The 25,727-nt window shown below is 38.2% G+C and overlaps 1 protein-coding gene across 1 annotated transcript in view; it reads right to left on the reverse strand.

Moving 5' to 3' along the window:
* The window catches only part of hecw1a (HECT, C2 and WW domain containing E3 ubiquitin protein ligase 1a), a 131,746-nt gene that overhangs the window by 45,537 nt on the left and 60,482 nt on the right, over positions 1-25,727 (reverse strand). Inside the window, exons 6-12 of the mRNA XM_079863157.1 lie at positions 17,914-17,986; positions 14,555-14,724; positions 8,044-8,186; positions 7,109-7,209; positions 3,441-4,754; positions 1,681-1,770; positions 580-730 (exon numbers count right to left, since the gene is read on the reverse strand). Of these exons, the coding sequence (XP_079719283.1) occupies positions 580-730; positions 1,681-1,770; positions 3,441-4,754; positions 7,109-7,209; positions 8,044-8,186; positions 14,555-14,724; positions 17,914-17,986 (2,042 nt within the window). The remainder of the gene's footprint in view (positions 1-579; positions 731-1,680; positions 1,771-3,440; positions 4,755-7,108; positions 7,210-8,043; positions 8,187-14,554; positions 14,725-17,913; positions 17,987-25,727) is intronic.

Raw genomic sequence — 25,727 nt, forward strand, 5'->3', positions numbered from 1 at the left:
TTTCTCTCTCATATTGTTCCTCATATCCACTGAAAACGGTCAAAAAATTCCAAAACCAAGAACAAAAGTCAAATTATTATGGACTTTATCTGACATTAAGCGTTTCTGCTTCACATTTTCAGCAGGGCAGTGGAGCGGCTGTGGGTTGACTCCCCACAGTTCTCATGGGCTTTCTAAGTCCACGTGAAAAAGCTTTACGTGGTTTAATGTACCGAAACAACGATCACCAAATTTCTCTCTCATATTGCTCCTCATAACCACTGAAAACTGTAAAAAAAAATTTAACCCAAAGTCCAATTATATGGACATTAAGTTAAAAGTGGTGGGTACAAAATGACTCATGACAAAATCTGGTGGGTACGCGTATGACGTCCCCACCGAAATAGACGCCTATGCTAGCGAGTGTATAGCGCTGCTGACTCCAGTGACCCGGATGAGCCAGTGTTTCTGTTCTCAGAGGCTGATATCTGGGAATCACTTACCGCTGGATGGAGCGATTGACCAATCAGATTCAAGTATTCCACAGAGCCGTGCAATAAGCAGGATAACGCAGTGAATGTGAATCAGGAGTAGTCAGACCTGCGGTTGAGCTGCTCCATCTGGTGTGTGGATCCGGATCTCGGGATGCCGGAGCGTTTGGCCGCATGGATCGGCTTCTGCCATGTGGTGCTGCGGTTCACATGATCCACATAGAAAACCCGTCCGTGACTGTCTATCCGCGCTTCCCAGTCTGTGCCGGTTACAGAGAAACATATCAGCTGACATATGAGACACTTTATGTCAACGAACTCTCATTAGAGTATTATTGCTAAGCAGAGAGTCTACTAATACTCTAATGAGAGTTCGTTGACATGTAGTTGCAAAAGTTACTTATAGTGAGTAGAAAGTCTAAAGTGGACTATCGAAAGTAAGTGTAACCGAAACATATAAACACTTACAATCAGACTGAGTAGAGAAAATGTTAAGTTTGTGCACATGCATATCATATACTATATATGCAGTGTTCAATGCATAAAACATTGAACTTAACTTGAATTGATGTTGGCAAACAGGATGAAGAACTGGAGTGAAATTCAACGAATTTTAGTTTTTAATAACGTTTCATTTTTCAGTATGAATGTTATAATACACACAATGTAAGGAATATTTCAGGACATTGATGTAATAATCATAATCAATGTTCATAGAAATACAAGAGCTGTTTTTAATTGGAATAATATTTCACTGTTTTTACTGTATTTTTGATCAAATAAATGCAGCTTTGTTAAGCAAAAGACACTTTACACATTATAACAAAAAAAAAAAAAAACATTACAAAATCTTACCGATACCAAACTTTTTAACAGTAGTGTACCCCGGTATAGTGTTTTTGCTATATTTTATACATTTCATTCCAGTCATTCCAGTTGCTGCATCTTGTGTGACCTGGATATCTAACTCCACATTCATGAACTGAACAGAAATCAGTAGTTAAACTGGAGAACAACATACAGAATATGCATGAAAACACACACACACACACACACACATAAACACACACATACACACACACACACACATAAACACACACACACACACACACACACACACACACACACACACACACACACACACACACACAGATGAAGGCAGCAGATTAATGGCCTAAGCGAGGGAAAGGAATGACTCAGGAAAGCTTACTTGGTGGTAATGGTTGATCAGCGCTTGTGTAATGATGGGGATCGGGAAGATGAGTGAACGCATGATGACTGATCTGCAAATGACAACTGCCTACAAACACAATCACAACACAGGCCATGACTTATGACAATCTGCATATGCCATAAATCAGCGGTTCTCGACTGGTTGCGTGAAAATTTCCCTGTCAATGCAACATAAAAATAATCAAATAAAAAGTATTTTAATAGAAAAAAAAATTGTTTTGCATAATATACAATTTTGTATTTGCTCTGTTTCCCCATCAAGTCAAATGTAAAATCAATATAAAGTCCTGAAGCAAATCAAGTTGAGAACCACTGCCATGAATAATATATAGGTTGAATTCAGGACCAAAATTGTCACAAAGTGGCACAATTTACCTGAATTCACCATATATACTGTCTGTAATAAACTGAAAACAAACATGAACATGGTAGCCTTTCTGGTGTCTGTCCATTAAATGGTGTCAGTGGAGGTGAAATATTAATTAGGGAGCCATTATCGGTTCTCATATTCATGTGCGTATGAATCAGTTTCAGCAGTAATTGGCTGCCAAACTCATCATTGATCAAGCCGTTTCACAGAGCGAGCAGCACAAGCAGTTATACGGGGGTTTTTACACTGATGATGTTATTTTGCTATGAATCCGATCCGATCCGATACCAAAAATTCTGAGTATCGACCGATACCGATCCAATACCAGTGCAGTTTTTTTTTAAATCAAGTAGAATTTCCATAACTCTGTGTGTTGAACTGATAATCACTCTTTCGTGTGTTAAACACAATCTACTAAATTCATTATAAAGAAAAACAACAAATCAAAAAAATATTTGATCATAATCTATGACAAAAATGCTATTTTAAACTAGATTAGTGGATATTAAAGTTACGAGTGCACAATAATTGAATACAATCTGAACATTTAGTGAACATAAACATTATTTAGTGGGGAACAAATAAGAGACAATAAGTGTAGCACTGAATCTGGTAAAACGTTTCACATTGCTCTTTGTATTGTTGTGAAATACATTCATGAGAAGCGATATATATATAATATAAAATTAAGACATCTTTTAAATGTACAGCGCAGCTGTTTAATGAGGCAGTAACTTATGATAGATAGGACAGAACAAGAAAGCCTATTAATAATCTTTCATTGCGCAAAAGTATTATAATATGAAAGGCTCCAATACAAAGCGGGCATAACACAGAATAGTATACACAATATCGGATTTGGATCGGTCTCGTCTGACCGATACCCGTATAAAAGTAAACCTAAAAAACCCTGGCCATTGGCCCCAAGCAAGCCCCGACGAGGCCCGATCAAGCCCTGAAAGTGATAGTGGAAATGCACTGTCCCTGGCACGCACTAGCACGCACGTTTCTTTGCCTGACAGTGGAAACGCGGCTTTTGATTAAGAAATATCAAGAATTCCTGCACACCCCTGCAGAAAAATCCAGCATAAGTCAACACTAATTCCACGATGGTCCAGTCTGGTTTATGATGATTAGAGCTGGTAAAATGCTGGTCTAGCCCAGCTTAGTCAAGCAGCTTTCAAGCATAACTGAGCTGGTCCACCAGTACTCCCACTTCCCATGCCAGGGAGGAGCAAACCAGCAACTAACATCCCATACTGGACCCACCATGCAAAACATACCTTGTGCTGGTGACTTTTCAGCAGGGACATTCAAGAGTTTAGCAAGCCCTTTCATCAATGCATAATATGGACAAGGCTCCTCACCTGATGAGGTAACACTGGGCCCAGCTCCTGGCGACACCTCCAGCGCCCCTTCTCTCTGGGGACTGTCCTCCGAGGACGACTCCCTCCACTGAACCGACCCGTCTCCTGGCTCCCTGATCTCTGGACTCTGCATCGAGTCCGAGACGGATTCAAAAGCACTGTTCTCTTCCTCCTCTTCCTCCTGCGAGGAGAAGACGGTGCTCTCCGACAGCCGTGTGCTGTCGACCGAAGAGAGGCGTGTGTGGCTGCACAGGTGGTTACGACCCTCGTAGCCCGAGTTGCTGTAACAGGAAGTGCTGTAACAGGAAGTGCTGTAACAGGAAGTGCTGTAGCAGGAGTTGTCACACAGTTCGCACTCACTCACTCGAGGATCCCTTCTGCTTACACACACATCCCCGTCTTCGCTGTCCGGCCGAAGGGTGCGAGGCGAAGGTCTTTCCCCCTCCAGGAGTTGGTTGAGTTCGGACAAGCGCTCGATGGAGAGGCTACGTGGTAAGGTACGCCTGCAACACGGTCTAGGACACTCAGGCACGATTGATGGAGACTGAGCTTCAGACACCTCATCTTCATCCTCCTCTTTGTCATCTTGGGGTTTGACAGTGAGTTCTTCTGATTCTGGATCAAGAACTTCGTCTTCATCTTGGCTGTCATGGTGGCATTGAGCTGACGGCAAGCTGTGCAGCAAATGATGAATGCGGATGTAGTGAGACCGTGGCGTCTCGGGTTCTTCACAGGCTGAGGCGATGACTGTCTCTAATTCGGACACTGGAAGCGAACAGGGTCGGCTTTTTCGCTTCAAGGCACCTCGCATCCTTGGGGAACAGGGTTCTTCCTCATTCCCATCTCCTTCCACCCTCATGTCAACATGCTCTGAGCTTCTCTCAACCTCTACATGCTCTCCAGTTGGTCTCATTTCATCTCCACATGTGTCTTCAGCATCATGGTTCTCCAGTTCCTCCAAAGGAGTCTCGGCCACAGTTTCCTCGGACTCTATTATTCCAGGGTCTTGCTCCTCAGTTTCTCCTTGAGTGGCATCACTCAATAGTGTCTCTCCTTGAGCTGTTACAAGCTCATCGGCTGATCCTTCAGCTTCCGGTTGGGGATCAGCTATTGAAGTAAGCAGCACAACATCTTGGGTCTCTATGTCGGGAGGACTTTCGGCGGGCGGCTCCTGGATGTCAGGTCCCAAACTCAATGCATCTTCTATAGGCAGATCAGAAGCTGCTGGGTGGTCCTCGTTGGGCTCCAGCTCAGCCTCCTGGTCAGGTACCACATCAAAGACTGGCATTGCATTGAGGGATACTTCTTCATCATCTACCAAGGAGAACAAACAGATCTCTCAGTACGGTTAAACAGACCAGCTATGAAATACCACAAGACACCTTTAGCAATAATCAGTACTTGTGTAGAAATTTCCTGTCTTAAAGGCCCTGTTTAAACCTGGTATTAAGACGCATTTTGGTTGATCAGATCACAAGTAGATGATGACACACATTCCCGTTTACAAATGGTGTTTTAATCCGTCTCGTTTGTCCACTTTCGACCACTTCTGGCCTGATTTCTTCGAGGGGAGGGTCTATGAGCGGGAAAATATGGACTTTTTCAGATCTTTCGATCCAATGGACGAAATAAGCTCACAAAATTTACATATGAACGCAACTGGAGCCTAACCTAACTCTTTCCCACTCTACAGATAAAGCGTCGTCGGGAAAACTCAATTCGCGTATCTACCCCGAATTGATAAAATAAAATAAAATTCTGTATCAAAACTATAAGGAAACGCCAGTACTTTGTTTAGGCTTGGTTTGTAGGGAATTACAAACCTGCACACATATATTCAAACGCACATAACTATAGAACCAGTTCTTAATGCACATGTGAACGCCATCAGCGTTTCTCACAGGATCGCGTTTAAAGTCTGTGTAGAGGGAATGGTGTCGTCTTAGCGGCCCCTAATTTAATAACAAATGATCGTTGCGACGGAAGCGAATCAATCAAAACTAACTTTAGCTGGAAAATAACTTTATTAAAGAACCGCTATAAAGCCAAAACAATCTTACCTTAAATTATACGTTTGTCTCTGTAAAGCTGCTTTGAAACAATCTACATTGTTAAAAGCGCTATATAAATGAAGATGACTTGACTTGACTTGGAGAAAACAGAAAAACATACAGAGAGCAGCTCTGATAGCTGCCAGATCTGAAATCATGGTGAGAGAACATTGTGCTTGGTACGTTTTTTGTCTTCAAACCAATCTTGGGTCTTCAGCCGACATAGTTTAAATCCTTACTCTTTATTTTATTCAAAGCGAACAACGCGTTTCGCATATAGTGTCCTCAGGTTCGCTCAGGATGCTATATGCGAAACGCGTTGTTCGCTTTGAATAAAATAAAGAGTTAAGTCGACAGTGTGTCTACCACACACTTATGGTCTTATTTTTGTCATTTAAATTCGTTCCTGCTTTAAGTCCCGTCCCTGCTATCTACCTGCACCTACCAGGCTGTGCATGGACCTTGGTTTGAATTGGGATAGTTTAAATCCTGTTTGGCCAGAGCGCTTCCCATAATGTTCACGCATTAGGCCAGTAGACGCGTAGACGATCTTGTTTCTGTTTGAACACATTCGACCACATGAGTGTTTTCACTACGAAAGCAATCCGGTTAAATGCATTTTCGACTACCTCTGGAAGTGGTCGAAATGGGACAAGCTAAAAATGTTTTAGATAAGGTACAAAGTTGTCCTTTTAAGGTTTCTGCCCCAGTCTCTTTCCCATACAATAAAAGATCCAGTGATTGGTGACCAGGGTCTCCAAGGAGGACAACAGTACAGTAAAGCACTGTAAAGATGGTCCAGCACAACTCTCAGGTCTCATTGCCGACTTGGTATTCGTCGCCCAAGTCATATAAACTACTTTCATGGTACTTTAAAATGAGGCGAGTAAATTATGACAGTTTTCATTGTGGAGTGAACAACTCCTGTAGGTTACGGTTTGCTATACTTTTGGAAATATTAAAGTCCCCATGTAGTCAATAATTGTATCCCTTAAAACTCATCTTTGATCATCAAAATTACATATTTAAACGATTTTTCCTTCATGCCTTAAAATAGCTTGGATGTAACTCGACACCCTTGCCTCATTTAGTATGTACGGTTCTATGAATATGCAAATGAGCCCCGCCTCCACTCACTCACTCAGCTCAGAGATCCACTGGTTGACGATCACACGTTGATCTGATTGGTTACAAGGTAGTTTGTGACGTCAGAAACACCAGCGATTTCAAAGCATGTTTTTGAGACTGTCTTTGGTTCACTGCAGTTTTAAGGAGGAAATACTCAGCAATGCTGTCGACTTATGAATTTACACATGCTTTGTCTTAAAGCACATTAAAAACACCATATAGACACATAAACAACATTAAAAGCTGGATTTACACCACAGGGGGACTTGAAGCATTGTAGATGACCGCTGTAGTGCTGCTTGCCTTTAGTTTAAGCAGTAGAGCAGGTCACTAGCAACCCTAACCTCATGTTTGGATAAAAGCGCCTGACTTCTGAACAAATAGTCACATATCATTAACAAATACACAAACAAATGATCTCAGGATTTGTACAGTTAGTTTTGCTTATGTTGTGAGGAAAGCAGATACAGTAGTAAACACCCTACAGACCTGGATGAATTGATGAGGTTATCTCAAAACGAAACTGCAACTGGCCGCTGACATGATCTGTTGGAAGCCGTCGGCCTAAAGGGTAACTCACCACACGGTCCCTGTTCACACCGAGACGAGAAAGACAAGGATGCTTGACGTGTTAAAATCTCACGGCAAATTACCCATAAAATAAATTATCTGTGCATTGTCTTTTAGATTAAAATACCTACTTATAAACATAAACATATTTGGTTACACTTTATTTTAAGGTGTCACTGTTACAGTGTAATTATATATTTAAGTACAAAGTAATAATAATTAACTACATGCACTTACTATAGACCTTTTGTAGCCCCGCCCCTTTTCAGCGCTGCGCTGCGCTCGTTGTCTTTTGACTTCCGGTCTGTATTTTCACAGCGATTTTGCCAGTTTATTAATGAACGACTCGTTTTAAAATCTTCCCGGTCTACTGACATTTGATAAGTCATCTGCTTTAAACATCACAGTCCTCATGATAACTTTCGTTAACTTTACAATAAGTAAATCCACTTCAAAAGCTAATTACTCCTGGACAGCAGCGCCATAGAAATATACAGAGCGATACCAAAGTTAAAAGACAATATTCTAAAGATGGCGGCGCCCTCGTTTCTCTGGCGCATAAGGTCTATAGGGTTAGGGTAGGATTAGGATTTGGTTGAGGGTTAGTTGCATGTAATTATGCATCATTTACTGTTATTGCTATGGTAAGTACATGTAACATATGTAACAAGGACACTGTAAAATAAAGTGTTATATTTTTAGGCCTATGAAAACTGGAATCCTGGAGGAAAAACATGCAGAAATGGACCAGTAGTTTGAGAAACAAGTCATTAATTAGAGTGTAATCGCAGTTTTCAGCAGGCTCACAGTCAGATAATTAATGTTTGTTCAATTATTATTTAGCGGAGACCTACCCGATAGCATTCTTCTCCAGCAGCCTCTGCACAGGCACGACCAGCTTTCCCAGAAAGCGTTTGATGATGGGTCTGCTCTTGGCAAATTTATCTTTTACCTCAATCTCCAAAACGTCCGTCGGCAGGGACACAAAGTTAAATCTCTGTGAAAACAAAATCAAATAAGACTGCTCAGTTCTAAATCAAAAGATTGTATTCGGTGTAGTTCCTTCTCATGATTTACATTCTATTTCATTAAGTTTGATACCTCGAGGAAATCTGATGGTTCTGAAAACACGGACTGGAAATGTGTTACAAATATGTTGCTGCATTCCTGACCTTCTCAAATGGCTAATCATCTATTAGATTTATAACAATTATGTATTTTGTGAAGATTTTTATTCATTTATTTATTTATTTTTACAAATTGAAAATTTTATTTTAAATGTCTTAGGAAAATAATTAAATTAATAAAAAAAAAAAATTTTTTAAAAATGAAAATAATTAAAATAAATGAAAAATAAAATAAAAAAATAAAAATACATAAATAAATAAATAAATAAAATACATAAATAAATAAAAATAAAAACAAAAATAAATAAATAAATAAAATATACATAAATAAAAATAAATACATACATACATAAATACAAATATATATAAAAAAGAATGAATGAATGAATGTCCCCCTTGACTTATCAGAATATAAGTCTGCATGCGATACACAATGTTCTCAGGGATGCTGCATGCTGGCCGGAGTCCATGGGAAACTGCAGTGCTGACGGTGTGTGTGAAAGCACAGGACTGGAGTGTATTGTTCCCAGTGGCAGTAAACCGAGGCAGCACGACTCGTGTTCAAGGAGGCACAGGACATTTTAGGACAGCGCCACACAAGCCCAAACTCAGCAGCTTCTGCAATCACAGTGACATTAAACCCCTGCCCATCACATCTAAACCCACTGAGTCCTCCACAGCGCTCTGGAGAGACGAGGCTCAGAAAACACATTACGCTAGTTAGAGACGGTCTGCAACTGCGCCGATGAGTGGAAGATAACAAACACACGCAGAGAAGAACGAATCTGAATCTGTTTCGTTTAGATGTTCAGGGGTTGTGTGTTTATTTTACAGCTGCTTGTCTGAAAGAGAGAATGCTAACAGTCTACAGAAACACATTTAATGCAGTCAACAAACAGATTTAATAAAAAAAATAAAATAATAATAATAGCATGTTTTTAGACATAGAACAGTAATTTAAGATAACCAGATTTTTCATTTTTCTCAAAAGGTTGTTTCTACAAGAGGTCTCTTCACCAAAGCTGCATTATTTATCTGATCAAAAATACAGTAAAATTAGCAATACTGTGTCATTGATTTTATCCTTAATAAATGTACACTTTTTTCAGGATGTTTTGATAAATAGAATTTTCAAAGCGTTTATTTGACGATTGCAGTGTTTATTATAAACGATTTATTGGTGAACATCATCATTATTGTGTTAAAGTCCTGTTCCTGGTAATCTTGAATCAGAATAAGTTCCTCTTGCAGCATCTCTTCTCTTCTCTGATGATGTGGGCGGGGCTTTAACCTGTCACTCACATTAGATCAGCCAATAGCAAACCACAACCATCCAATCAGTTCCCCACAGCACAATTAAGCCCCGCCCACATCTGTTCTTGTTCCAGAAGCGTTTCACTCAGATATACGACACAATAGAGGAGAAAAGATAAGAACAACTTCCCTTTCATGAAGACTTTAAAGCATCCTTGCAAAAAACAAAATCTTACTAATCACAAACTTCTGAATGGTAATGTGTGTGCTATTGTTTTTAGTACCATGGAATGCTATATAAATATTATAAGGATAATCATATTGTAATTAATCAGTGAACTGGTATAAAAATAACATGGTAACATGGTATTACCATGTTATTTTGATATCATTACACTGAATAATTACAATTTTTTTTTTTTTTTTTGTGTGTGTAATTGTAGGCTAATATAACTGCAAGTTTGTATTTTTGGTACAATGTAAAATGTGATGCAATGCAAGATTATTTTCCAAAATGCACAGATTGTTGTTGCACATACACAGGCCAGGTTTCTGAATCAAACTGCCGGATCTGAGACTGTAGGGCAGGAGTAAAACATCCGACGCAAGCAGAAGCTTAAAACACTTCGAGAACGTCCATAAATAAATCAGAGAGAATAAGAGCTTGTTCTGCGGTCAAACGCGGTCCACTGACCAGCAGAGAGCAGCTGAAGGAATGAAGATCAACCCTCACACTCCACATGCAATATAAATAGCAATGTAAAAGACAAATTGTAAGTGTGTGTGTGATTATTAATGAATGAGAGCTAGTGTGTGTGTGGGTTTCAAAGCTTTAGTGATGCAGAAAGACACTGTCAGCAGGAATAAAAAGCGCATTAGTGGAGAGGACAGAAAATGCCTTTGGATTTATAGAACAAAACACCCAAAATAAACACAAAAACCACTAGGCCTGTCCCTCGACCAGCACAGGATTTCACATTCACTCTCGAGTGGAAAGAGTTTTCTATATTCCCGCATCAGGAAAAGATTTGAGCTGGTAAATGTTATTATTGAGCTGGTAATGTTAGGGATGCCCTTCAGTCGTGACTCGTGGCAAATGGCCAGAGTTTGAAAAACTGGAGCAAAAAGAAAAAAAAAACCTTTGGAGGACAGCAGAAAATAGATTTACAGGTCCTTTAAATCGAAGAGGAAATATAATTCATGGCTTTTCCGTTTGTGGGATCCGTGCATCACATGTTCGGCTTGAGTCTCGTGTTTGCACATTCTTGCATTCTGCATTTCTTTATTTATTGTACAGTTCGGTGTGGTTATTTCCAACCCATTCTCAAAGAGAGGGCAAACTGAATTAATGAAATATATGCACTCATTGGAATTAATGCATCAGTACCAGTGTTCGGTGTAATGCATTACTAAGCAATTAATTGCTGTCATTTAATTAAAGCAAGGGATTACTCTATTTGTTTTGTACTCTAATTACTTCTGATGTAATTGCATTAAATATTGACTAACAATTCTATATTTAACATCAAAATGTATTTTTAAAATGTATGTTTTTAATGTAACCTTCTCCCTTTGGTCAGTTAGAGAATCATTTATGCAATTTTATATGATTTATTTTATACAATTAAAAGAGCAGTTTCATGTCTATCCTTGAATTGTTCGATATTTGTGATATTTATTTAAATATTTATTTAAATATTTATTTAGATATTTATGGTGATATTTAGGTGATGATGATGGTGGAAATTCAGAAGGTAAATGGTAATAAGTAATGCAATACTAGAGAGTAATTAGTCTAATTGCACGGTTGAAGATATAATTAGTAGCTTGTAGCAAAATAAAATAAATAAATAAAAAAAATCTAAGAAAATGTTTCAAAAAGTTAAACATGCTTGTGTGTTGTTTGACTGTCATGATTAAATCCTTAAAAGCTTTGTGAAATATATTGTACATATCTGTCATCAGATATTAATAGCCAGTAGTTTTGGAGGAGAAGTCGCCGCTGTTCTGTGCATGTGTTGCAGACAGAGGCTGGGATAAAATAACCAGTCTGAGTATGAATCAAACGTTAAGAGCAGAAGTCATCAGAGTTTGATCTGAGAGTGCTTCTGTTTAAAGAGCGGCTGTAAAAGTGGCATCAGATTCAGAAGAGATTCTGCTTTCATGCTGCGACTCAAAGCTGCGCCATATCAAACACGCTCGCCACGAAGCGCTCTTCTCCCTCAGAAAGAAAGACGTGAAATGTCACAATCGCATCTCCAGACTCAGATTCAAAGACGACTTTTCAAATGTCAAAATGCCTTTAAACGATCCGTCATATCGAACGCTGTGAAATGAGGAAAAGATGCACGAGAGACGGCGTATTCTCCCCGGGTTTAATAAAACGACTCAAACGCACACATGGGGATTGAGTGAGAAAAAGCATACGGATAAACATTCAACTGAATTCACAAATAGAAAGGGAAATAAACGAAAGTGTACAAAAGTCGGTAGAGTGGTTATCTCTTCTCCTCACCTGGCACATCTATTACACACTCTCTCTCTCTCTCTCTCTCTCTCTCTCTCTCTCTCTCTCTCTCTCTCTCTCTCTCTCTCTCTCTCTCTCTCTCTCTCTCTCTCTCTCTCTCTCTCTCTCTCTCTCTCTCTCTCTCTCTCTCTCTCTCTCTCTCTCTCTCTCTCTCTCTCTCTCTCTCCACACATGCGCAGTTCTCATCGTCACATCAGGAGTTTATTCCAAGGGGGTAATCCATCAGCCGGAAACTGAAGCTTCCCCGGGCGCCGCCATCCCCTGCTGTTAGCATTCCACTGACTCCCATTCATTTTGGCGTCACTTTGACAGCGAATAACTTCACATCTGAGGCGTTTAAAGACTCCATTTGTCCATTATTTATTTCTAAAGAAACACGAAAATGTACAGTACCAGTCAAAAGTTTGGAAACACTACTATTTTTAATGCTTTTGAAAGAAGTCTCTTATGCTCATCAAGCCTGCAGTTAAAAAACAAAAAAAACAACAAAAAAACAGTAATATTATGAAATATTATTACAATTTAAAATAATGGTTCTCTTTTTTAATATACTTTAAAATGTAATTTATTTTTGTGATGCAAAGCTGAATTTTCATCAGCAAGTACTCCAGTCTTTGGTGTCTTATGATCCTTCAGAAATCATTCTAATATGATGATTTATGATCAATGTTGGAAACAGTTGTGCTGCTTAATATTTTTTTTATAACCTGAGATACTTTTTTCAGGATTATTTGATGAATAAAAAGTTAAAAAGAACTGTATTTATTTAGAATAGAAATCTTTTGTAACAATATACACTACCGTTCAAAAGTTTGGGAACAATAACTTTTTTTTTTAAGAAATTAGTACTTTAATTCAACAAGGATGCGTTAAATTGATCAAAGGTGATGGTAACGATTTATATTGTTAGAAATGTTTTTATTTTGAATAAATGCTGTTTTTATGAATAAATGCTGTTAATGTTTTACTCATCAATGAATCCTGAAAAAAGTATTCCAGAAAAATATATTAAGCAGCACAACTGTTTCCATCATTGATAATAACTGAGTATCAAATCATCATATTAGAATGATTTCTGAAGGATCATAAGACACCAAAGACTGGAGTACTTGCTGATGACAATTCAGCTTTGCATCACAAAAATAAATTACATTTTAAAGTATATTAAAAAAGAGAACCATTATTTTAAATTGTAATAATATTTCATAATATTACTGTTTTTTTGTTGTTGTTTTTTAACTGCAGGCTTGATGAGCATAAGAGACTTCTTTCAAAAACATTAAAAATAGTAATGTTTCCAAACTTTTGACTGGTACTGTATAAAAGGCTCCATTACCTTGTATCTTACGTTATGGCCCCGTAGAAGCAGTTTTTGTAAAAATAGGCTAACGATTGCATCATAACCACGCGACTCTCTGTCGCACAGTAGAGAATTACCGTATGGACAGGAGGAGAAGCTCGCGGGCGATTGGGGGACGTGGAGACAAAATGACAAAATAATTAATCAGAATACTTAGCAAAAGTGTCTCCTGCTCCAGCTCATGGACAGCTCCTACTCACACTCTCCGTCTCTGTGAGTTTCGGAAGGGAATGATTCAGATTTCTCTCGGCACCGCTACTAGAGGACAGACGGCTTGCTCACGTCACATCTACGCCATCAAGCTCAGTGTGAGTCTGCGCAGTCGCTCGGCCATCAGGAAGAAGAGCTTCTAGTGGACTTCACTTTTCTCCGTTGAATCCAATGGGGTCGCTGTGTCCATTTCTTTGACTGTCTATGGTTTATTTAAATAACACTTGGCTGACTTCATGCTACCGCTAACCCGGACACCGAAGCCACTCCAGTGAGTTGAGAAAAGCACGTAAAAGTCCTGACAGTGAGCGATGGATAAGGATGTAGTGTAACGACGAATTATTATACTTTCCGAAGTGTTGACAACTTAGTGTTAACTAATAATTGTTATAAACTGGTACTACCAACAAAGCATTAGTGCATTCCTGGAACTGGGCGTCATTACACCACATCCTTGCAGGACTTTTACGGGCTTTTCCCAAACCCCTGTCACGTCGACGTCCGGGTTAGCGGTAGCATTAGCCATCAGGCAAGTGTTATTTAAATAAACTCCTGATGTACTTACAAACTTTCCAATGCCTCGTTTTATGAGTACAGAACCTATTTGTACGACTGTAGAAGTTTGGTGCCATTCTGGGCATTATTAGTGCGGTAATTTACCAGATACATCACAGGATCCATTAGCACCTGCACTAAACCATCCGGCTGATATCTCTAAATAAGCTCTAACTTTAATAATGTTCAACCAAGGGGAAAAAGGCTTCTGGGGGGGGGTGTTTGGCTCGAGGTCATTGTGCAAAGGACCCTAGGCTGATTTACTCCGAACCATCCCTGTGAGCGTCCCACGTGACGTGCCTGAAGGCCTGAGGAGCTCGGGAGACACTGACCTCTCTCTTCCAGACGGGGTGGACCGTGTTGCAGACGATGCCGGATCGCTTCTCCTGTCCGTGATGAGGAAGAGCTGGGAAGAGGCTGTGCTTTCCCGGCTGGATGGAGATCTTCAGATACGGGTCGGGATTAAAGAACATCCCTTTCTTCAGACCGACTGCCTGAATGCCTGAACAAAAGCAGAGCAAAGGAAGGGTTTATGGTGAAGCAACCATTAATTAAGTGTGTGTGTGTGTTTATATATTTATAGATTATTAGGCTGCTGTCACTTTAAGAGCAAATCACGGATCTTATATATTGATACAGATACACATTGCTTTCTCAACTGTTCAAACTTAAAGTCTCAAACGTTCACTTAAGAAATAACAGGCTATGTTTACTAGGATACTAGCTATTTCTTTTTCAAGTGCAAGATGTGAAAGAGAGTTCAGTATTCTGTCTGAGACGCGGCTTGAGTTCCCTTTCACTCATCTTGAATATTGAATATTGTCAAGGCTTAAACTTCCAGACGATGCAGCGCTGGCCTGTCCTGAGGTGTGTTTCCCGAACAGAGACGTATCTCGCTGGTTCACTACTATAGTGCGATTCATCGTTGAAGAAATCATCTAGCTAGTCTCGACTGTTTCCCGAAACCGTAGTGTCGCAAAGTGGTCGTTCAACCGCGTTAGTTAATGATGTCACACAGGTGGTGGAGTAATGACTTCTTTTAATTATACTGTTTGAGATCGAATTAATGCAAGATGTTTTGCTATAGATTACAGACATGGCATCTGAAGAATAATTAAAATTTTTCTCAGTTATTTTGCTTTATTTCCAGATTCAATCATAGTCTCGTTCTTACACACTAGAGCTCGTTCACACATGCGCACTCTTCAAAAACGACACTTTAAATCTCTTGACAAACTAAAAGACGTAAATGACATTTGTATGTACTCTAAATTAAAGACACAGGTCGTACTGAATGTCAGCTTACTTATTTTGCTCAAGATCAGGATTTATTGAGTCCACATGTCATGCAAACTAGAAACTCTGCTTCTAACCACAGGTCGAGATCTGTCGCTCCAAACACACAACTCTGCGATGCTGTTTGCGAATGTTCGTTAGAACGATGGTTTAAACACAGACTCGTTGAACTGCTGATAACGACAGAACTTGCGAACATAGTTGGCTAACGATGCTTTCGGGAAACACACCCCAGAGCAACATTCACGTTCATGCAATGTTAAAATTCATAAAAAGGTCACCGGATAACTGGTGAGTGACAGTGTTTCATATATTCACCAATGCCGATATTTACTTGCATTTGGTGCTTGGAGAATGGTCATTTTAGGCCCTGTATAAATTATATATATATATGTGTGTGTGTGTGTGTGTGTGTGTGTGTGTATATAAGAATTTGATAATTTAATGTACTGTAATTAATAATTAATATATTATTCAATTAAAACAAAAACACTATTATTACATTATTTTTATATATTATTATTATATTCAGACAAATAATGGTATATACAATATATAATTAGAAATATAATTATTATAATTATATATTATTATATTATTCTGTTATATTCTGACAAATAATTATATATATATATATATATATATATATATATATATATATATATATATATATATATATATATATATAATACATTAAATAACAAATAGTGAATTAATAATAACAAAAAAATATATAATTTGATGTTATTTATAATTGTCATTTATTAAGATATTATTTCAATTAATAATAATGATAATAATAACAACAACAACAACAACAACAGGAATAATAATAATAATAATTTTGCCCTTAAACATCTGGATAATTTATATTTAATATATATTTAACAATTTATTTATGTTTGTTTTATTTTAGTAATTTTAATAAAACTCTTATTTGTAAAAGTAAATAAAAATGGATTAATAATAATAATAAATGTAATAACACACACATGCACACACACACAATTACTTTAAATTATGTTTTTTACATTTCTTCTTTTTCTTTATATATTTTTCTTTTATTTTAAATACTTTAAATTTAGCAATCTAATATTAATAATTAATAAATGTATTATTATTATCATTGTTGTTTAAATAATAATGTTGTCCTTCAACACCTGTTTACTCCATATTGTTATATATGTTATATTGTCTCAGTTTTTGCATGTCTCCGTGTCCATGCAATATTAAAACATCATTAGAACAAGGAAAGCACGAGTCTTAAAGCCGTGGAGTCTGAGCCGGGGAATATGAAGAGAAAAGCAGGATCTCTCAGAATCCCACAGGATCTCATTATCTCCGTCAGGATCCAGACCGGCAGTCAGAGACGCTCTCACGGGAAGCGTGATATTAATGTCATAATCTACTGAATATGGGCTTAATGTGTTTTTAACAGTATAGACGCGGCGTCTGAGTGTGTGATGATCTCCTCCTGATGCTCAGATTCACTGATGTGGAGTTCACAGGTGAAACACTGCTGTGCTTATAGTGTTGTTTATTGGTGTAACTCATATATTTGATTCCTCCTCAAACAGTCACTGAACAACATGACGTTCCCTTCAGGTTTTGAACAAGAATCACGTCACTTTTTCCTGTTTTCCGGCTGCCAAAGGATCCCTGTAGGTTTATATCTGGATCTACTCTACACTAATGTGCATATATTTATATATGTATATCCTCAGACATCCTTCAGCTCATGAAGTTATGAATAAAATATACATCCTGAATCCTGAATAGTGCAGTGAATAGTTTGGCCATCGCAACTTCAAACGTAATGGAGGAGAAGGAATATCAGGACAATCAGACAATATTCATCCTTTTATAATGAACATATTACATTATGTTTGGGTTAGGTAATTCAGAAGTTAAAGAGAATACGGTAACACTTTACAATAAGGTTCATTAATGTATTAACTAACATGAGCTAACCATGAGCAATGCATTTGTTACAGTATTAGTGAATCTTTGTTAACGTTAGTTAATATAAATACGGCTGTTCATTGTGTGTTCATGTTAGTTCACAGTGCATTAACTAATGTTAACAAATACAACCTCTGATTTTGATAATGTATTAGTAAATAATATTAACTAAGATTAATAAATGCTGTTGAAGTATTGTTCATTCTTATATGTTAACTAAGGTAGTTAACTAATGAACCTTATTGTAAAGTGTTACCAAGAACACAAAAAGTATTTCAATAGTTGCACCAAGAAACCTCTACATCAGAACACACTAAAAGCTGCGATTTTTGTTGCAATTTGAGACACTAGAGGATTAATTCTCAACGACTGAACTTTAACAACTGTTTGTTAGTGAATAAACACACAGATATGAGTAATATGAGTGGCGTACCTGACAGAGAGAAGCTGATGAGCCTCCTGCTGCCAGTCTGAGGAAGATCTGCACTGATGACCGGCTTCAGAGCCTATCAGAGAGAAGAGCAGAGGAGACGGCCAATCAGAGCGCAGCACAGGCACGAGGCGGCCAATCAGAGCGCAGCACATGACTGACGGACAGGAAGTGACTCTAAACAGGTCACGCCCCCTTTCTTCTTTCTTTCCTCTTGTGTTTCTTCATCCCTGGCCTGATATACTGAGCTTGAAGGCCATTACAGACGCGCATGGCAGGAATCGATAGCATGCATTCATTAGGACAGGATTGATTCAGCATCCAGGAAGAGGAGAAGGAGAAGCAGAGGCTCATGGGACGCCACTTCTCAGAAGAGGGAAAAGTCTAGATGTGGGGAACACTGACTCCGGGGTTATTAGTGTCAACTAAAACTAACATTTCGCATACTGAAAAAAGACTGCAATATACACAAATGTTAAAATGAAACAGTGATTAAGATAAAATTGGAAAAAAGGTCATTTTCATAATCATCCATCCTCACATGACAGCAGAGCTGTGTAACCAGTGTGTATGTGTAGTGAGAGACTCCACCTGCAGGTGGCAGTACAGTGTGTGAGGATGATGAGGATGATGAGGATGAAGGTTCACTTACTTTCTTTCCTTCTGTAGACAAATGACCACTTTTTGTCCATACAATGAAAGTCTGTTGTTTTGGACCCCATTGACTTTCATTGTATGATTTTTTTTTTCATCTTCAAAATGTAACTAAATAATGGCAGAATTATAATTTTTGAGTGAACTATCCTTTTAAACAGGGTTAACTAAACCTAAAACCATTAAAAAAAAATGTTTTTGTTGTTCCTTGAAATAAAATATAGAAAAACTATATTTTTATTTAAAGGGTTAGTTCACCCAAAAATGAAAATTCTGTCAGTAATTACTCACCCTCATGTTGTTCAACCCCGTAAGAACTTCGTTCAGTCGAGTTAGTTCATGTAGTGTAACAGCGCAGCGCTTCTGTGTTGCACGTCACACGCAGGCTCACTATTGGCCGACGCTGGTCATGTGTGTGATGCGTGTGACGTACAACCCAGACGTGCTGCGCTTAAACACTACGTGAACTCACTTGAGGCCCAGAGAGAAGGAAATGAATAGTGGAATAAAGTCGTTATTTTTGTTTGTTTTTGCGCACAAAAAGTATTCTCGTCGCTTTATAAACTTAAGATTGAGCCACTGGAGTCACTTGGACTATATTAATGATGTCTTTAATACATTTTCTGGGCCAGCAAGTTATAATGTCTTAGAAGCCTATGGAGGAGTGATCCAGCTCTCAGATTTAATCAGAAATATCTTAACACTTTCATGCATGAATTATGATAACCTCAGTCAGGATTTTTTTCCTATGTGTTTTTATTGCTCTTAGGGCATGAAAAACAAGAATTGGTTTTTATTTTATTTTTGTACAAATTTTTCAAAGAGATCTTCAGATGTCCACTTGAGTGGACAGCATGCGGTTATGGTTTAAACTGAAGATATACTGTATTAAATATAAGACAATAATCAAACAGATAAAGTATGTGAATTTAACAAACTAATCAATGCAATTATATCAAATCATGTGAAAACTATAAAATATACAAAAAAATATAAATGCAAAAGATTGCAAAGGCTTCATACAACTTCATACAAGTTGCACTTCGCGTATCTTTGATATCAGAAGATGAGGACGTGATTCCATCAGAATTTTCTACAGCCTGTCAAGGTACAACTGTGGAAACCACTCAGATGCTCCCTCCAGTGCACCAGAGTATGGAGATTTACCCTTATTAGCTGATCATTCTGATTATGTTCAAGATGGACATGCACATTTCTATCATAGCCCTCCTCTGAGAAAACCTAGCGATACGTTTTTTCAATCTCATCTGAAATGATCAGTGTTGGGGGTACATGTATAATGCATTCAGATTACTTTTTTGATGTTACAAGTAAAGTAATGTGTTACAAGTAATGTGCATTACCTAATCAGATTACTTTTTGATGTTATGAGTAAAGAAACGCATTACAAGTAACGCATTACATAATCAGATTACTTTTTGATGTTATGAGTAAAAAAGCGCATTACAATAACGTGCATTATGAAATCAGATTACTTTTTGATGTAACAAGTAATGCATTACAAGTGTCATACATTATGTAATCACATGACTTTTTTGATGTCAATGAAAATTACATTCTAATAATACAAATACATTTATTTACAGTAAAAAAAAAATCACTGCAGATAAAATGTTTAAGTTTCAAAAACAATATTCACATTATAATTATGAATTGTAGCTGAAATATAGTAGTTGATGCATGACGTCCACTACAGTGGACATGTGATTAATCAGAGTTTTCTCTCAATCTAAAATCAAAACTTGGAAAATTTTACTGTGATATGACTCATTAGATATTGCTTGATGCTGCAATATTTTTTTTACCTACAAGAGTCTCCTAGGATAGAAGGAATGGGTGGATATTCTGGAGCAACTTGGCATGTCTGACTGACCCTTGGCCATCTTGGTTTGGAGGGGGAAAATCAAAACACAAAGGCTTGCCACTTGGTTGCAATTTATAGGATGATGCACCAGGGTCCAATGAAGAGGCTGATGTGCAACTTTGCCATAAAAACCCATGCAAATTCAAGAAAATGCTTTTTTAATAGCTGTCCACTGTAGTGACCACTATGTGTGAAAGGGTTAATTTGTGTTCTGAAGATGAACGAAGGTCTTACGGGGTTGGAACAACATGAGGGAGAGTAATTACTGACAGAATTCTCATTTTTGGGTGAACTATCCCTTTAAGCTAATTGTATTTTGTTTAACTTGTATTAAAATGACATTTACAAAATTACATCCTAAAATTTTATAAAAATTAATAAAAAATATACAGATAAATAAAATAAAAAAAACTCCAAAAATGCCACAAACCTGAAAAAAAAACAAAATAACTAAAACTTTAACTAAAATGAAAATGAAAAAAAAAAAAATAAAAACCAATTCAAAATATTAATAAAGTTGTATTTTATTAAAAAAATTTTTTTAAAAATGTAATTACTTTGAATTAGAATTATTATTGGTAACTAAAACTAAAACTATGAAATAAAATATAATAAAATATAAATATCAGATGCAAAACGTAAAATAAATGAAAATTAAAAATCTTGCCTTGGCAACTAATTGAAATAATTTTAAGTTGAATCACTAAATTAACTTACTGGAAATAAATAAAAACTAAAACTGAAATAAAAATAAATTGAAGAATTGAAAAACTGAATAAATTGAAAAATTAAACTAAACTTAAAATAAACACTGAACATTTAAAAATAAAAGCTCATTCAAAATATTGATAAACTCTATAATATTATTTAAATTCTGTCAGACCACAAATAGAACATGAGAGTTAAAGTAAAATTAAAAATATTATTTAAACAAAACAAATGGTCGAAATCCAAACAATTTAAAGGCACTCCTGGTATATTCTCTGTCTTCACGTTTGTTTAGTTCTTTAGAAATCCAACAGTCCATTCGTTAATGAGACGAGGAGGAGAGTTTATGACGTTCATCTCTGTTCAAGAAGACGACGAGCACCAGTGAGAACTGCAGTGAGACGCGTTTGAGACGCACAACACAAACACTTTCAGTGCAGAAGTGTGTCACTTCATTTCAGTAAGACTATGATTCTTTCCAATCGTTGAAATGCACATATAGACCTTCCAGAAAAATGAGTCAAAACATCCTTGAAAATGTAATGAGACACAAGCAGAGCCGGTGTGTGAGCAGTTTCAGCACGAGTGTGTGTGTGTGTGTGTGTGTGTATCCTGTCCTCTCGCTCAAACATGGACCGCAGATTTACCAGATATACAGCATCTGTGGGAGACTCTTAAATCAGACCTCAATCAATCCAATCACACTGAACTGTGGCGCACACACACACACACACACACACACACACACACACACACACACACACACACACACACACACACACACACTCACAGCGGAGCAGAGGATCATGGGTAATCAATCACAGGGTCTGAACTGAGTAATACTGCAAATCCTGCTTCAGCTTGTCTGATGAATCTGTGTGTTCTCGTCTCCTACTGGCCTTTAAAGTCTACAACATTCAGGTCTCTTAATAGTCTTTATGACTAATAGAGTAAAACATTTACATTTAATCATTTAGCAGACGCTTTTATCCAAAGTAAAAAGAGTAAAATGAGATTTTACCTTTGAGAGTGAGATTTTAAAATGAGAAAAATGAGACTGGAAAATTAGATTTTGTCACTAAGGATTGATGTGACACACACATACAAAGTACCAAATGCAAATATGACATTTATTTGTAAAAATGAAAAAATTAAAAAATATATATATTATATAAAAAAAAATATATAGGAAATATTTTTACTACTCAAAATCTACAATTAAAAACAGCCAAAAATAATTTCAATTTTAGTTTTGAATGATACGTAGAATATAATAAAACTTGAAACCTTTGCAATAAATAAAATAAAATAAAATAAAATAATAACTGAAGCTAAAAAAGGAAAACTGAAAAACTAAACTAAATTGAAATGGGACATGGACTTAAAAATTCTAAACTACATTAGTTTACTAGTGTATTAGTTGTATATAGGGGCTACTCTGCTTGTATAATGTGTTTAGATATGTATCGTACGGTAATCTGCACATATTGCTGTGTAGAGCGATTCCTTTCTGATCTGATTAACCCATAAACATAAGTTTGATTCAGTGTGAATTAATGTATTTAGCAATATTAAGTAATATTCTTTTTAGAGGAGCTGAGGAAGTGGAAGTGATGCTGCACAGCCATCAGAACACGTGTGTGTGTGTGTGTGTGTGTGTGTGTGTGTGTGTGTGTGTGCGCTAGGGGTGTCGCAATATACCGGTATTGACGATAATCGTGATATTCAAAGCATGAAATATCGACATCGTGTTAATTTAGAGCAATACAATATACCGGTATTGGCGATATTGGCGTTTTCTAGACGCAGCGCTCGTCCGCGCCCGCGCAGCTAGAGTGAAACACTCGGTCCACACCCGAAAAAAGTAAGCTGAGCTCGCCAGTATTAACAACAGAGTTCTTCGGCTTCAAAGAAAACAGCACCTTAGAGGTGGTCGCACACCGGACTAGAAGCGCAGCTTCACGTCTTTAAAATTCGAACACATTCTGTATGAGTGTACACACACCGGACGAGAAGCGCAGCGCGGTTCTATTCGGCGTCTGTCCGCGGCGCCCAGCAACGGCTCAGGACCGTGTTCAAAATCCTGCCGCGACACAGAGCGCAGAAAAAAGTGTTCAGATCACAGACTCAGCAACTATTGTATTTACTTGTACAGTATAATCATAACATAGTACAGACATTATCTCAATTCCATAATGTCCTTAAACATAATGATATTGCTGGCCATAAACTGAGAAAGTGCGTGTCCGGTGTGCAATACCTCGAGTTGTCATAGACGCGACGCGGCTATTATTTTACTAGTCATCATGGAATGGGAAACGTGACATTAACTGTTAACAGGGGGTTTCTGTGTTCATATATTTAATAAAGGGTGATTATTAAAATTAAGAACCCCGTTTTCTTTACTCATCTTATTTTTGTATTTGTATTTGCACTTGATTTTTTTTATTCAAATCTGCTATCTGCATGACTTTATTGGCGCTGGTGCAACAATAGGTTTAAGAGCTTTTCAGTTCTTCAGGAAACCTTCAGACAGTGTTTGGCTTCAGTTTGAGACCAGATAAACTTCACATGCTTGTCTTCCTTCACAAAAATTTGCCATAGATTGAGTACGCAAGAAGTAAAAATGCATGTGCCTTGTGTTTATCAGTATCCTTATGTTTGTTGGGTAAAAAAGAAAAAATATATACCCCCCCCCCCCATAGATTCTATAGATATCGCGATATATCGATATCGTGAATTCTTTTGGCCACAATAACCGTGGTGTGAAAAATCTAACATCGTGACAGCCCAGTGTGTGCCAGTGCATATATATAAAGCTGTAAGAATTGAAATGGGAAGGTTTAAATAAAGTTAGATGGTACGCGAGATATCGCGAGTGTAAGAGACACGCGAAAGGGGGAGGAGTTGAAAAAGAGAGGAAGAGAGGAGAGTTGAGATGGATGGAGGAATGGACGATGTAATCGGGTGGAACGATGTAGAGTCATAGAGTTCAAATGTTGAAATAAACACTGAGTTCTGAGCACAGAAGTCTTGGTCTGACTCCTCTATCAAGTGACCACGACGGATACAGAAAATAGCCAAGAACCCACGCATAATACTCGGTAAGCACGGATTCCTCGAGACTCGCAAATCCGAGTATTACACTGGTGGCAGCGCTGGTTGGCTATTTTTATCTTTCTGTTTTCAGTATGGACATTTTCTACTTGACTTTGAACGACATAAAATAGCCACATTAACCTGCAGGCACGTTAATATTGCCCATAATATTTTACGTGCTATATTTTTGCAAGTTCAGATCACGTGCCATTCCCCCCCCCCCCCCCCCTCTCGCCGTTGCTCGCGCACACAAAATGTCTGATGGTGAGCATGATATTGTGGAGCAGCCGCAACCACATAACGTGATGGCTGGTACAAATTCACATGTGCCTTTCAGAATTGATCTTCCTGCTCCCTTTTCGGGTGATAGCGCTGAACCATTCAGCTCCTGGATTCAGAGATTTGAAGTTGCTCTTAATGTCTCTGCCACACCACCAGATAAAGCTAAACTTCTCCCTGCTAAGCTCTCAGGACCCGCGTTTGCATATTGGCAGTCTCTCTCCCCTGCTGTTAAAGCGGACTATGATCTGACTAAGGCCAGTTTAGGTGCTGTTTTTGGACGTGCCACATTTTTGGCCACATTTCAAACATATTTGAATGCTCGTCCCCGCAAGCCTCAGGAGCCTCTCGAAGTTTATGCAGCTGAGCTCACCAGTTTAGTGACGGAAGCTTTTCCTCAGTATGATGTCACTGCTCGAAATTGTGAAATTTTTCGTAGATTTATCACTGGCTTGGATCCTGCACTTCAATTGAAAATACATGAGCATGGAGCAGTGACCTTGGACAATGCTTTAAAAATAGCCAGTCAATGTGAACGTGCACAGTTGGCCATCAGCATAGCCAATCCAACGGCTATCATGCCAGTGACTGTGCATCAGCAGCCTTTATCTGCAATAGCGACGCCAACGCCCATCGCAGATCTGGCCTCAGCCATCGCAGACCTCCGGATGGACCTGCATACTTTACGCCAGTCTCATGAGCGTCGGACTGATGACCGCCTGGATGTACTCTCACAACAGATCGCCAACCTTCAGCACAAGATGACAGAAACTACACACACCTGCGCAGCTGTTGACTACAACATAGCACCACGGACTCGCCAGCCTGAGTGGGATGACCGTCACCATCGTCGTCAGGACTGCCGCTGCCCGTCACAGCACCTACAGAGAGAGCGACGGCAACAACCTTATGATGACTACAGCTCCTCGCACCGCCGCCGCTCTTCTCACGATTACACTACATCTGATGAAGACCCTCGTCATCAGAGCCGTCGCAGCTATTCTCCCCCTCCCCTGTGTTGTGAGTCACACACCCCATATCATTCACATCCCGATCAACATAGCCCCCATAGACACAATTATAGACACCCTAGACCAGACCGCTCCCCCTCAAGAGAACCCCGATCCCATCTGGTCTATGATGACAGACCACACGCCACTCGCTCACCCTCACCAAACTCACATTACAGGCA

This window comes from Squalius cephalus, assembly GCF_949319135.1.
Source record: "Squalius cephalus genome assembly, chromosome: 25".
NCBI lineage: Eukaryota > Metazoa > Chordata > Actinopteri > Cypriniformes > Leuciscidae > Squalius > Squalius cephalus.